The sequence below is a fragment of the Phaenicophaeus curvirostris genome, chromosome 2 (assembly GCF_032191515.1).
Source record: "Phaenicophaeus curvirostris isolate KB17595 chromosome 2, BPBGC_Pcur_1.0, whole genome shotgun sequence".
Classification (NCBI taxonomy): Eukaryota; Metazoa; Chordata; class Aves; order Cuculiformes; family Cuculidae; genus Phaenicophaeus; species Phaenicophaeus curvirostris.
In genome coordinates this window covers 14,055,299-14,070,258 of record NC_091393.1, presented here as the reverse complement: position 1 = coordinate 14,070,258, position 14,960 = coordinate 14,055,299, and the positions used below count along the sequence as shown (strand labels likewise).

General features: G+C 38.1%; 1 protein-coding gene across 4 annotated transcripts in view; it reads left to right on the top strand.

Annotated features, from left to right (window-relative positions):
• The first annotated feature begins 225 nt into the window (after positions 1–225).
• Positions 226–14,960, top strand: part of MYO6 (myosin VI) — a 79,869-nt gene continuing 65,134 nt past the window's right edge. For all 4 annotated transcript variants that reach the window (XM_069851343.1, XM_069851342.1, XM_069851341.1 and 1 more), the window contains exons 1-5: positions 226–364; positions 6,490–6,559; positions 11,350–11,423; positions 13,389–13,518; positions 13,891–13,996. In XM_069851343.1, coding sequence (XP_069707444.1) covers positions 248–364; positions 6,490–6,559; positions 11,350–11,423; positions 13,389–13,518; positions 13,891–13,996 — 497 coding nt within the window. In that variant the 5' untranslated portion in view covers positions 226–247. The remainder of the gene's footprint in view (positions 365–6,489; positions 6,560–11,349; positions 11,424–13,388; positions 13,519–13,890; positions 13,997–14,960) is intronic.

Here is a 14,960-nt window from a genome sequence, read left to right as displayed (position 1 = left end):
TCTCCATACTGAGCTCAGAGGGTGTCCTGTGTAAGCAAGACGTCACAGTTTGGGAAAAGACTGGAAGAATCTTGTCCTGACAGGCTGTCTGTGGTCTGCAGACAGGTTACTTCCACACTGACTATCAGGAAAAACATATTAAACTAAAATCTGTGTAGCGATTCCTGATAGCTTACAGCATTTGTATACAAAATTTTTTAATTTTTGTTTTTTCTTTCCTTACAGGAAGTATTGGATAGCTCCCACAATGGAGGACGGGAAGCCCGTTTGGGCTCCACACCCAACCGATGGGTTTCAGATGGGGATGATTGTGGACATTGGCACTGACAACTTAACTATCGAACCTTTGAATCAGAAAGGCAAGGTGAGTGTCTTGCAAGCAAAGGAACAGAAAAATCTTACAAAAGCTGTTCTACCTGTAGGCTAAATCTTTGACAATACGTATGATTACACACAGTCTGAAGGAGTGGAAAGGGCCTTTTTTAGCTTTAACTTGCATTGCGGATGCAAGAAGTGCATGCTTTCTGTCAGTTTTCTGCATGTGGTTTGCATACTTGCACACGTGCTTGTGAAAGAGAGAGGGATTGATTCTGTAGCCATTTGATTCAGTACTATATACTTTATTTTTCTAAATTAAGTCTTCTGTTGAGATTAGCTTCTCTCTTTCTCCTTCCACGCATATAGAGAATGTCCTACAGGAGCACTCTAGCTCTGGCATAGATTAGACACTTTGCTGCTAGACTGATGAAGATTTGAGAGATGAATCCTCTTACCTCGAGTACCTTGAGAAGCAACATGATTTCGAACAAAGGTCATGTGGAATTGCTACATCAAATTAAAAGCAAAATAAATGCAGCTTTTAAAATTAAGTCCTAATTCATCCTATTTAGTATGCTCCAACTGCTTCATTTGTCATGACACTATTCAGATTGTGTTGTGCTGAAATACCGGATCTTACAGGAAGTACCTTGTATCTATCAATTTCCCTAATTCAGATAGTCAGCATCCTGGCTTTTACTAAATGGAATAAGATCAGACACTGTTTTAAAAGCTGTGGTATTGGTCTTTCTGAATATGTGCACTTTCTAACTATTTTGTGCTTTCTGTACCTTCATGTATGGAAAAGACAAATTTTTTTTCACATCAACAATAATAGGGAATGCCTTGTCACAGGTCAAAAGGTTATGTGGCAGTTCTTCCTTTCAGGGAGGGATGTTTATAGGCTTTGTTTTCTCTGCGTCTTGGAGAGGAAGTTGATTTTGCCTTCCTTAGAAATATGAAGCAAGTGAGACATCTGATTTTTGTGGGTGTGAGATAAAGTCTGTAGGTTTAGGAGTAGCAGTGTGCATTCTTCAGCTTAGGGAAAACCGAAATTATTCAGATGAAAATATTAAGTATTCCAAAGCTATGGCTGAGTAGTCTTAAACCGACCTAAGTGATTTTAAACTCCCACCACTATATTGCCAAATGGTTCTGATGTGATAAAGAGCAAAAGTCTGTATATTGAAACAGAAACGGGCAATGAGGAGATTCCTGAGCCAGTATTTCTTTCTAACATATGATCCTTTGGGAGAATATGCATTTTTTTTAATAAAATCAAAATATGATCATAAAATAAAAATATTTTGCTTCATGGTTCACAGTGAGCAATCTCTGTTGTCTAGGAGTTTGTTGTTTTGCTGTTGGCTGTTTCCTGGATTAAGCAGATCAATTAAGGGCCTAATGTTCACTCATCTAAGGAAATGAACACATCACAGTTAGATGTTTAAATACTATAGAGATTATGGTTTTATATTTCTAATTATCTAACTTCCTTATATTAAAGAGGTGGAGTAAAACATTTTCTTAATTGCCTTCTCAGTCTTTTGAAGTTATCATTGATTTCTTTTCATAGTGAAATGTTCCTCATTCCTTTTTGTCTTTTTAAGGAGACACTGTTCTTGTGCACATAGAACATTAATTTGAAGTAGTGAGCATCAATACCCATTATTATCAACTTCGTTTACTCAGAATGATAGATCAAAAATGCTCTTCAGTAAGAAGGAGTGATCCAGCAGCTCTGGAGTTGCCCATGATAATTACAGGGAAGAGAGGAGTAACCTGATCTTGTAAACATACCCGGGCGGTGTAACTTGTTATTATTTTTTAATCTGGGTCATTAACATGTCATACGTATTCTCTGCAGACGCCGGTAGTTTACCAGAGATCACAAGCTGAAAAGGAAATGTGTGTGGATCTGTGTGATTGCTGCCCTTTATACCACTTAATGGTTAATTAAAATATATTGTTAATAACTACTATAAATGCTGCAAGGCAGCAGTTTCATGATGTCTTAAAATCTTCCCTCCCTCCCCCACTCGTAGCTAGCTTTGGCCTTGCAGAGTGGCACTCTCTCAGTTCTGCTTGTGAGCTTGCGTGACAAAGCAAATGAGGTCAGAGAATGGATCCAACTCAAAAATGAAGAAATGGAAAGTTTTCAGGATGGCAGCAAGCAGTAGCAGGAGGATGGAAGACCTGAGGCACACGTGGCTGTAGATTGCTTTGTATTATGAAAGCAAATGCAGGTAGCTGGCTAACACGCTGATTTTCTTATAAACCAACAGCAGCAGTTTTGAGTGCCACAGCCCATACAGAGTTAACGGCATTTACGTTTCTGTGTGGTGGCTGGGTGTCTAAAGAGAGGTGGGGATCTGAGTCACCCAGCCTGCACCTTACAAGGAAGAGTAATCCAAGCTGCAGGAGCCTGTTATCAGAACAGAGGATGCATGTGTTACCGGATGGGAGCTGCTCCCTGAAAACTAGATCAGCAGCTTGCAAGGCTGATAAATGGCATGACTGGAAAAAAAACAGAGAAACAGGAGAGTGGCTTGCTAATGAGTGTGGTCCCACCTAGGGCTGGAGCCCTGCTCTGGGCATGGTCTCTGAACCAACCAGCAGTCACGCGCAGGCGTACAAGGCAGGTAGAAAGGCAGCCCGTTGTTAAAACTCAACTAGTATTGCATTTGCATTTCTACTTAGAGTGTACTTTTCTGAACTTACTGGGAATCCTAACCTTGAATTCTTTTGCATATGCCTTATTTTGTTGTGTTGCCGGGTGCTGTAAGGGGGGAGAAGGCACATTACAGCAAAATTGCTAAACGGGAAGTTTACTGTTTTCCTGGAGGTAATAAATCACAGAATCATAGAATGGTTTGAGTTGGAAGGCACCTTGAAGATCATCTAATTCCAACCCCCTGCCATGGGCAGAGACACCTCCCACTAGGTCTAAGGAAAGCACTGAAGGAGGGAGACTTGCACTCTGAGATGCCGTCCCCGGACCCTCATGGCACTGAGGAATGAGGGGCCAGCATTTCCTAGAGTACCAGCAGCACTAAGTTTCCGGTAGTTGCTAGGATGGCGTGTGGTGCTGCAGGCCCTTGCCGACACCCCTGCTGCCATCAGTGGAGAGCCACCTTATGGCTCTGTGCCAGTCCTGAAGCATCACGGAGGGCTTTATGGGGCACCTGCTTTGGTATGCTGTGAATAACCAGAAAGGTATTTTCCTGGGCTAAGTTTAAATGAATAAATGTACTTTGAGAGTAAGGATCAGAACGTCCAAAGTTCAGTGTTCCAAGCTAAGGGTTTTTTTTTAGCGGTAAATGCAGCTTGCTTGTGTGAATGAGACATATTCTTGTCTGTCTTGCACACGATTTGTACTGCTTTAGGTTAGATTGTGAAGTACAGCTGAGAGTGGGGATGTCTCCTGTCTGTATCTGGAAGGTATAAAGGAAGGCATGGTTACCTGTATTGCATTACATGGTAGAAAAAAGATCCTCCTTCAATGGAAAGGTATCTTTTTTCACTCATCTAGTTTCTGGGAGGATAGTTAAGATTGCCATTGGATTTCAAGGGCTGCTTCATTACAAAGAGGGGAAAAAAAACCCCTACTAAACTCCTTAAACCTTCTGTTTTGCCTCCTGAGACCACCTTAGTGTCTCATAGGAAAATGGAGTGGATATTAATCTTAGAAGTAGTTAGTCCTAAGCAATGCCTTAATGTAAAAGTCTTCTGCCAGATACCCAAAGTGTTTTCTTTTTTTACAGCAAATGTTGGGTTTTGGGTGGGTTTTTTTAGTTGTTTTTTTTTTTTGAAGGGACAACATGGTAAAGGACTTCTTTGGATAATTTTTTATTAATAAGCATGGGATACCTTGCCCGTTTTCCTATTTAGTATATTAGGTTTTAAAACTAGTTGGCAATACTCAGAGCTCTGCACATCTAGCTAGTGTACATGACAAGAAATCTCCTTACATAAAGCAGTATTCCATCTATGGCATACAGGAGTGAAATTCTTTGTTGTCCTGGCTGAGCTTCATGTTCTGATATAAAAAAGACCCAACAGAAAAATATCAGCTTCCAGATAAGTCTTCTCCATATTGTTTATTTGTTTTATCGCTTTTGAAATAGTCTAGAAATTAATTCACAATTCACATTGACTGAAAAATGGAGGAGGACATAATGCAGCAGGAATTCTTATTATTTTTTTTCATTGAAGTTTGTCTTGAATCAGAAGGCTGAGTGGTGAGGGCACAGAAAAAGCTCTTTGTCCTCGTCTGGCTAGATCTGGTATGGCTGCTTTAGATCCATGGAATGTTAAAGTACCAGAGAATTGTAGAGAGTCTCACAGAATTATTTGATATCATGTTCATTCTCTCCTGTGAAAAAAAAACCTCTGTCTTTGTTAGTGGTTAATCTTGGGTTACACATCAGCAGACAGGAACAAGAAATGAAGTTAGATTGCTGGTGAAGCCAATCACGCTCCTTTTCAACTTTTACATTGTTTTCATGCACAGGGAACTGATTATGTGGGAAATTTGCATTCAAATTTATTTTTACCCGATGAGATACACCTTTATTGTTGATAAACTTGCAGAGAAAATTAATAGGCTAGTGTGTTCTAAATGCAATATGGTAAGAGAAAGGAAAGGGATGATGGGGCATCTGTGCCCTGCTGAAACTCTGAATAGCACCTGGCAATTTCTGAGGTAGGTAAGTACGTTCAGGTCCTCCACAGCTCCACCAAGCTCTGATAAGGATATTTTTAAAGAAGTTGGTCTGATGGATGTTCAGACATTCCAACGTCATCGAGCAGTTCTGTTTCCCTTAGGAAAGTTTCCTGTGCGTAGTTTTCTGCATTAGAGCATGATAAGGGGATGACAAAATACAATTTATTATGACTACAAATTACATACTTTATGATAACTTTATAGAGAAGGGTTATTGTAGATTAGCTGTTTTCTAACAGACAGCAACTAGTTCTGCTCTGAGACATTTTTAACTTTTCTCACTTCAAAGGTAGTTGGGATTTGTGGCTCTTCATGATGGTGTAAGCTACAAAAGCTCACATACTGCGTCTGTTGTACTGAAGCAAAAATGAAGCAAGTTGCTGTATTTCTCCTAAACTTCCCTGTGAGATGTTTCTCATGGGACTGTATTGCTAAGTACAATGTTAGACAAGCAAACACATTTGTTTATTAAAGTCATTCTTTTAGATCCAGTTGGTTGCCTTTTCAAGTATTAGGCTAGACTTCTTGTCTCCATTTCCACGGGAAAAGGGAGGCTGTGCTTGCAGCATGGCGGCTATCGTGTTTAATTGGTACAACGGAGTTTTTGTTCATTCATAGATAGCTCAAGCAAGCTATTACTACGGTAAACAAAGTGTAATTAAAAACTGACATCTTACAATAGGTATTCTTGTACAGATGCTGTAATGCATGTGTGCGAGGATGGTTTTCCTTCCTTTTTACTACAAGATAAATTATGATTTCTGGAGGATAAAGAAGAAACAAAGTTGCTTTTGTTATGAATTTTTCCAGTTGGATGTGAACACTTGATAAATGGCTGTTTTGTATAACTGGAATGCAAGGGTTGAAGAAAAGTCTTGTTTGACATCAGTATTGGTTTACAGAAGGAGAAAAAACCCAATAAGTGACAACCAGAGCTACAGTATTTGGGGATACAGCGGATGTTGTGTGTTGAACATTTATATTTTAAATAGTAATTTTTTAAGTCGGCATATGATAATGACAAAACAGTCCTTGGACTGAACTAATAACTTGGTTTTTATTCTTTGTGATTCTTAACAAAAGTGAGGAAGTTGTGTGTCCTTTACAGTGCCGTTCCCTTTGTTTTATTTATCCTTAGTTTTTACATTAAATAATATTACAATATTGCATGCAATTTTGGAAATAAGCATCGAATATTATTACAATAAAATATATATTACAGTGACTGCATTTTTATAATCTAGTCTAGTAATGTAAATGTAGCAGCTCCTGTGTGCATCCAGTTACTCAATAACATTTCCAGTGCTGGGCTATAAAGCTGGCAACTTCATTTTAAGCAATGCATAGTTACGGTGCACTTGCTTGTATCACTGCATCAGACATCTTTGAACTATAATAATATTTTTATGGAATTCTGACAATGTTAATATTTTTTCATTTAACAGACTTTCCAGGCTGCTATCAATCAAGTGTTTCCTGCAGAAGAGGACAGTAAAAAGGACGTAGAAGATAACTGTAAGTTATGAATTTAAAAATAAACCATGTGTTTGAAAAAAATATCTGCATAGAAGAGAATATTGTTTTCTTACAAGCCCTCTCTTTCTTCGTTGTAGTCTTTGTTTTGCTTCTTTACTTCAATTTATGTATGACCTCTATTAGTCTTTAAAACTCCTTAAAGTAAGCTTATTTTAAATATCATTTATTGTGGGGTTTTTTTTGTTTTTCAGTTGAATACTTTAGAGGAACTCATAGTTAGAATATTCCCACATACAACTGTTACTTGACTTCAGATATATATCAGATATTGCCTAACAGCATCAGCGTTCAGCATTAGGGGGATTAACTATACATTTTATAATTCTGCAGAAGAATAAGTTGCTTTATCATCAGCTGTATTGTACAGTGTTTTCCTGCATGTAACCCGTTCTCAGACAGCATTCCTGTGGAAGTACAGGTAATTGAAAATAAACTTTAAGGTAACCTTCCCAAAACTGGAGGCAGGAATGTGGGCACATGGGAGTCACTGGAAAAGGAAGTAGGTTATAGTGAATTGGATACAGGAATGCTGCTGGAGAAGGAGTTTTCAGACAAACTTGTGCAATAAACTTCAGTGTTGATCTGCAGGGCTTCTGCTTTGTTGAATATTTTATAGTTAGATGTGTGGAAACAAATACAGTATTCAAAGCTGTGGAGAGGGGAGTGAGTACTGAGAAAGGTAAGTGCTAGCATTTGCTTTGAGAGAGCCATTAAGCAAATATTTTGCTGCTCTTGTTCTGTGTAAGCAAAGCACAGAAACTCTACTCAGAAACTCTACTGTCCCGACAACCTCATGAAGTCAGTTCTTTTAAATGTTTCCTATGATGTTTAGTGATTGGTGGAAGTACCAGTAACTTTGTAAATGTTGGGCCAAAGTATCTTCCATTGGTCCTCATTTAAAAGAGAGGCTAAGACTTTGAAAGGTTTTTTAGGTCATTTAATCACAATTCCTGTTGTGGAATAGGGGTTAGTATTTGTATCCCATTACAGGAAATACAGCTGTTACAGCCACTCCACAAGGAACAAGAAGATGAGACCCGAGGCTTGTGATCTCAGTTAGATGGTACAATGTCATTGCAGGTGGAACTAAGCTGGTAGCCTTGTTTCCAGTTGCTTATATTTTTGCAAACATTGTGCGAGGTTGAAACTTTTCAAAGCTGGTATTTGTATTTTCTGCACGTGATGATTGTTAGGGAAATGAATGTAGTTTGTGCATCCATCGTAGTGATTTTACTAAGGTATTCTGGCACGCCAGTGTCCTAGTCAGAGAATTGAAATTTGAAATAAGATTATGGAAATAGCTTGAGATTCCAGCAAAACACTATTCAATTAAGTTAAAACAGTCTTTCTATCAGAGAAAATGTCATCTTTGGCTTACAGAAGACAATATAAAACTTAAAAATGCTTTGTCCATTGATCCTTTCTGGATACAACATTGTTTTGAGACTTTTCTAATGTATTTCTCACAGTTGAGATTTACCTCTAGGATGCGTGAAACCTTAGCTGATTTTCTTTCTCTGTCAGAGAGCACGTATGCTGAGCATCATTAATATTTAAGATTTTTTTTTTTTCTTTTAAAAAAAATATTAATTTCGGTCCTGAAAGACTAGTTAATAATACACTTGCCATTGTGACCTATGCTTTAGTGGTTAACTTCCTTCTAGGAACTAATTTGCTGAAGTATTACTTTTTGCACTCTTAGTCTTCCATATTGCAAATGAACTAACTGCAAGAGAAGCCTTTTTGAGAATCTAGCTTTTCCTCAAATGTGAATTTTCAGTAAATATTACAAACAGTACAGACACAAAGCATTTACTTTTTTTTTTTTCTTTTTTTGTGATTCACAGTCCTCTTCTGCTCTCCCCATACCCCATTCAGTCATGACGGGGTGTCACTATATGTGGAATTTTTATTTTTTATGGCTAAGAAAAAGATTTTTAAATAATTACTTTTGGGAGGAAATAATTTTGAAAAAATGAAGAGGAGCAGGAAATCAGATGAGAATCTTAAAAAAAATAGAACATAGTTCTACAGTTGCAGAGCCTTGCAATTACTTGATAAAGTTTTTCATAGAAACCCTGCTTCATTGCGTGCACAGGAGAGCCAGAATGAGTAAATTTGACATTGATATTTTCTAGCTTTTAGAGCCTTATTTCACTTCTGTGAACTTTGTATGTGTGTAAATATAATGACTGCTAAATGCACATACACACACTGGTTCCATTTAGGCATGAGCCATATGAATATTCAGAATTCTCTCTCTGGTGACTTCCTTTGCCTCTGGATACGGATGCCTGTTTTAAAGCATTTATTCTAAAGAATATGTGTTTCAAAGTTGCTGACATAAGCCTTACTTTGCATGTCTTTTCCCTCGGGGATCAAGCTCTCATTATGCACAGAGTCTGCAGGTATAACTGCTTTAACAAGAACTTGTGAAGAGAGTCCTGGGGACACAATGAAATCTGGGGTACTTTGTTTTTTAGATAATTATTAAGTTTTTAATAGGATGCTTAACTGATGACTTCCCTTTGCAACATACTGCAAACCCCTAGAAGTTCTTGTGAAGATACAGTCAAGGGAGATGATTGTTTCTTTAAGTGTATATAGACAATTACTATATAGTAGTTTCTCAACTCAATATTGAGAATCCAAATGACTTAACTTTTGAAGTTTGCTGATTTTTTAACACCCTGTTCCCCCCAGGGCACATACAAGGGGAGAAGGAGGAGTTTCTGCTTCTGGCCCATTTTCTTTTAATGCTCTTTCTCTTGGGATGACCTCATTAAAATAGGTGAAGATGGAGAGAGGTCTGTGGAGGTAGAGCTGCAATTTGTGGTCCCAGTATGTGGACTGAGTGTACCTGGGGGAGGGAGGAGGAGAGGTCCTACTGAACAAGCGCCTGTGCTTGGTTGCCGTGCGTATTGGCCACCATGCAATTAATGGAGGGATGTAGGTCTGCTGGGGTGGCAGGGGAACAGCCGTGGTGTTGAGGCCGTGTTGCTTCATGAAGTGATTCATGCACAGGCCCAGTTTCAAGGCTGCTGTGGTCCAAAGGGAGTTGTTGCTTAGTGTAAAGCTAAAGCCTGCCTTGTGTGCCTCTGCCAACAGAGACATGTGTGCAAGTGAGCAGGTGATTTTGCACAGAATTCTTCTAAACAACCCAGAAGCTGCAAGGTCCTTTGGGAGGCATGAGTGGCTCCAGCCATTTGAGGCAAAGCTGTATTTAGTCACATAAGGAAGAAATCAGTTAATCAGTGGAGCTACGCAAGCCAGAGGAAGGCTGCAAATGACTGCTGAACCTTCCTTTGCTTCAGGCTGCTTTGGTGTAGGTGGTGGAAGGTACGACCCCCTGTCCGTTGGAGTAGGAAGTGTAAAAGATTAAAACCAAAACCCCAGATGCTCCTAAGAAGCTCCTGTTAATCTTTGCCAGTATCTTTTGTTTCAGTGAGAGGAGCTTTGAAAGAGATGTGAATGAGCTTCTGGTGTCCTTGCAAGGGTGAGGTGGCTGGGCAGGCTGACTTCAGGTCATGACAACTGGCACATTGGTGTAAATAATTTGGAATACATTTTTCTATTCTGGAGCCCTCAAGAGAGGGCATTGGTCCCACTTGATCTAACTAGAGAAACAAGTTTGGTCAATGTAGATGTGTGATGCTTATGTGGCCCTTATGTGAGGTAGGGGTAGGAGTTAACCATTATAGGCACAGTCCTTGCTCCATCAACAACAGTCAGTCAACTTCTTAAGTGGCACTAGTATTGTAAGATTTACCAGCATGGTGATCAGTCAGTTTAAAAAAGACAAATTAGCATTGTTCACCTGAATTCTAAGCATTGAGAAAAAGAGGATCAATCATATTTGAAAATGAAGGCTGTGTAATGCCTAAGTAGTGCCCTCAGTTGGGTTAGGGATGTTTTTAATATTGTTAAAGGGAACTGGTTACGACCTTTATAATTAAGGCTGCTAACACTTTCCAGTGCTTTACAGCTGAAAACAAGGACCAACTTTGCCAGATTGTGAACCTGTGTGGTCTAAAACTTTCTGTACGTACCCATTCACTGCCTTGAGCTACCACCTTCTAACATTTCTGCAGAGTTGGTTTACTTATTTTATATTAATGAGCTAAGAAAAATAGGTTTTATTGTGTAAACTCTTTTTCCCCCTAATGGTTTCTTTGTGAAGGCATAAAAGCAACAAGATTCAGAATTGAAATGCGAAAGGTTGTGTTGGTGCCTGGTGTTGTAATGATCCCTGCTGCTGCCTCTCAGACAGTATTTCCTGATTGAATTGGTGAAACACCTAAAAATCACCAGATGACATTAGTTATTCTAAATATCCCTTAGATGATATTATTCTGTGAACACTGTAGAAGAGATTGGAGATGGGAGCTGAAGGGAAAGAAGTGGTCAGTATTTGGACAAGCACTGGTTTCTGTGCTTATGGGCTGGCGTGGTGCGAGATTCGTGGTGTTCATCTGAAATGTTGGTAAAGGGAACGTACACTGAGCAGGGCCTCTGAGACTCCTGTGCTCTGATTCTTTGTTCAGCAGTGTTCTGTAACTCCAGTTGGACAGGGAAGAGCAGATCTATGGTTTTTAAAACATACATTGAATCAGCATTTCTGCCTCAAGACAGTGCAAAGAAATGATGGGATTAAAATAGAACCACAAATATGGAAAGTAAATTGTCTGTAATCATGAAATTTAGTTTTATTACTGTCCACGAAGCTAGTCCTGAGCTCTTCATGGTATATGATGATCTTTTATTTGCAGGTTCCCTTATGTATTTAAATGAAGCCACTCTTCTTCACAATATCAAAGTTCGGTACAGTAAGGACAGAATTTACGTAAGTATTATGGGTCATGACAAGCAGTCTAATGATAGATGTCCTTTCAAAAAATCAATGAAACAAGTGATTGCAATTCTGTTTTTTCATGTAACAGAAACTAAACAGGATGGTAACATTGGAAGGTTAGGAGGTTTCAGACCTTTTTCTCCACCCCCCCATTATTCCCTGTTTGAGATCTGAATCACGTTTAGATTAACTAATTTTTACCAGGCAGAGTGATAGATTTTTCTCTACATGATGGTTGATGTGCAACCGTAGCACATTGTGGTATCACAGAGGTCTGTTCCTGCAGGTAACTTACTTTGTCAGTAGGGTAGCTCTTAACAAAGATGGTTTTCTTCTTCATTATTTTTGAACGAAGCAAACAGGTGCCGTCTTTGACACCTCCTAGCTCGGATATCCATCTTAATCTTTTATATTGCTATCAAATTGCCTAATTGTACTTAATGAATTCTGACTAAATTACATTTTATCCTTGCCATCTGCCCGGACACTGACAGCTGTGAAATGGAAGAAAGCTAAGAGTTTTCTTTCTCCCTTATTCTTTTTCTGATAGAAAGCTGGCTAGTAGTAATATAAAACAGTTCAACATATTTTCTGAATGTCTGTGTTAAAATAATCAAGTTTTGTATTAGCATACTGTTCTGAAAAGGTTTGGAATTAAACCCTTTTACACATATATGTGTAAAAAGGTGGTATAGTTGTTTTCCCTTACTGTAGTTAATTTTATATAGCTATAAATTTTCAAGATCAAGCACCAGCATTAAAATAAATAAATAAATAAAAATGGCCATTCGAGCGCTGTTCTGGAAAAACAATAATTAAAAGAAACAAACAAAAAAAGCCCCCAGTGAAGTAAAATTCTAATCCTGAACTGGCTATGAGGTGGGAGAGTCTTGAGTTTCACAAAGCCTTTCTTCATTTTAAACAATTACTAGTATGTTGTCCTGAGCAGGTGGGGTGCAAGGGAAGATTTGCATTTTAGCTTCCTTTCCCTTGTAACTTTAAGATACAGTTTGAACCAGTAGGTTTTATTTTATTCGTGTTTAATGCTGGTTAACAGTATTTGTCTTGCTACTAGAAGGAAAACTAATGTTAGCATTGCAGCTCTTGAACCCTGTGCATATTTTTTCCTTTAGTGAAATAAATGCTGAAAAATGCTCAGTAACAGCAAAAGAAATCAGTTATTCAGGCTGAAGGTTTATCAGCTTTTCTTCAGACCTTTTCCTTCAAATCTCCTTTTTTTTTTTTTCTGTGATTCAGACATCTGTTCTTCCTCGTATGTAATCTGACCATTAGATGCAAGCTATGACAGTGTTTTTCAGAAACCTTAAAAAAACCTTATCTTCAGTCTTCCTTTTCCTATGGAAAGGTAAAAAGCAGTCTTGGTTTGAGATTCTCCTCCAATTTCTTCTGTGAGAGAGCATTTGCATTCTGCATTTTCTCACTGCATTCTGCATTTCAGCAATAGCTGATTTCTCTCGGCTGAATGCTTTTATTGCCTGCCTTGAGCGTGTTCCAGGCAGGATCCTTCCTGCTGAGTTGCTTCTATTAGATATTGAAAAATTATCCTCCTCACTGGAGGAGAGTGTGTTATACTAGCCAAGAGCTTAGTTTATTCACTTTTGAGGAGGAGGTTGTGGTGTCCTATCCTTGATCCTGTTACTCGGACAATAGGAAATAATTTAAAAGGAGATTGGAAGAGAGGTCAAATTCAGGACATACTTCATAGCTCAGTGGTTAGGAAATTCTCTCAATAAGTGCGTTTTCATACAAGTCCTGAGAAGATAATTAGAGGAACTCTGAAAATATATCCCTTCTTGTTGTCTATACATTAGCTGGAGAGAATTGTAAATTTAATTGTTATACTTACACTTTAGTCTTCAATAGTAATAGAAAATTGATGTTAATCACTTAGTTGTGCACTAGCTAATAGTTTGCTGTTAATTGTTTTCTTCACAGACCTATGTAGCCAACATTCTTATTGCAGTGAATCCGTATTTTGATATACCTAAATTGTATTCTTCAGATACTATTAAAAAGTACCAGGGTAGATCACTTGGAACATTGCCACCACATGTTTTTGCAATTGGTATGTATTAAGCCTGTATTTGTCTTTTACAAAACAAACATTACTTTGCAATCATCTATAAATTGTCATCAATAACAGTAATTGATTTACTGTAAAGTATTATAAAATAAAAACAATGATTGCTAAGACTGCCAATCTTTTCATCCTTGATATGCAGTTTGAAGGTCCAAGAAATTAGCAAATTAAGGGTGAGCGACTATAATATAATTTAAAGAGAAACAAACTTTAATAAATTTTAATGTGCTCAGTTGTAAAGATTTACTTTTTTATTCCAGAAAATATCACATTTTAATTTATGTATTGTAGCTTACCTTTATGCTTGCAACGGTCCTGAATGTTAATTACTGTCATGTTTAACATATTCTTTTTAAGCTGATAAAGCATTCCGTGACATGAAAGTGCTCAAGATGAGTCAGTCCATCATAGTCTCTGGAGAATCAGGAGCTGGCAAGACAGAAAACACTAAATTTGTTTTGAGGTTTGTGCTTTTGGACCAAAATTATTCAGTGATTCTCTTGTGTTGATGCATTTCGTTGACATGCAGACAGAGCAAACTGTAATCAGTAAAATTAAGACACAGTTCAGTAAGGTACCTTTATGTACGCTTTAATACAAGAAATTCATGGAGTTAAGCTTAAATGCTGACATGATAACACACAGAAATGGCTGTAAATTCACAGAAACCTTAACTTTGTTGTAGTGACATCATGTAGTACTTATGGTTTATGAGGCAGTCATGTTGGTATTGCACATCTGGTGTTGTGGTAGATAAAAACGTAACTAGGCATTTTAACTGTATCTTGCAAGACGCTGTTGATTTTGTCATAAACATGCATTTCTGTGTTTTCACTGTCTTTGTTTCCTTAGTTTGCTTAAATGTCCAGAGTTTTTTAACTTTCGATTTTTGAGATCATGGCAGAGATTCTGTAATACACTTGAGACTGAGTGATGGGATTTATTTATTCATGCTTGAGTATGACTGATGCTAAATCAAGAATACTAAACTACGTGGTGGCTGTATTGCTGATATATATGATTTCAATGTTTTTAACCATATTTGCTTTATACTTCTTTACATCACTCTGGAACACTAACTTGAAAGCACCGCTCCATTAAATTCACCTATATCATAGGCGGCCTGATTATACAGGGAAGCATAGTGCAGGCAGTGTGAATACACCCTCTTCTCCTCCTTTTCTTTGTTCTCCTTTGACTCCTTTTCTCTGACATCATGTGTTCTCTAGTATATATACAGCATAGTAGTATTGTTTTCACAGAATCACAGAATCACAGAATAACCAGGTTGGAAGAGACCCACCGGATCATCGAGTCCAACCGTTCCCATCAAACACTAAACCATATCCCTCAGCACCTCATCCACCTGTGCCTTAAACACCTCCAGGGAAGGTGACTCAACCACCTCCCTGGGCAGCCTGTTCCAG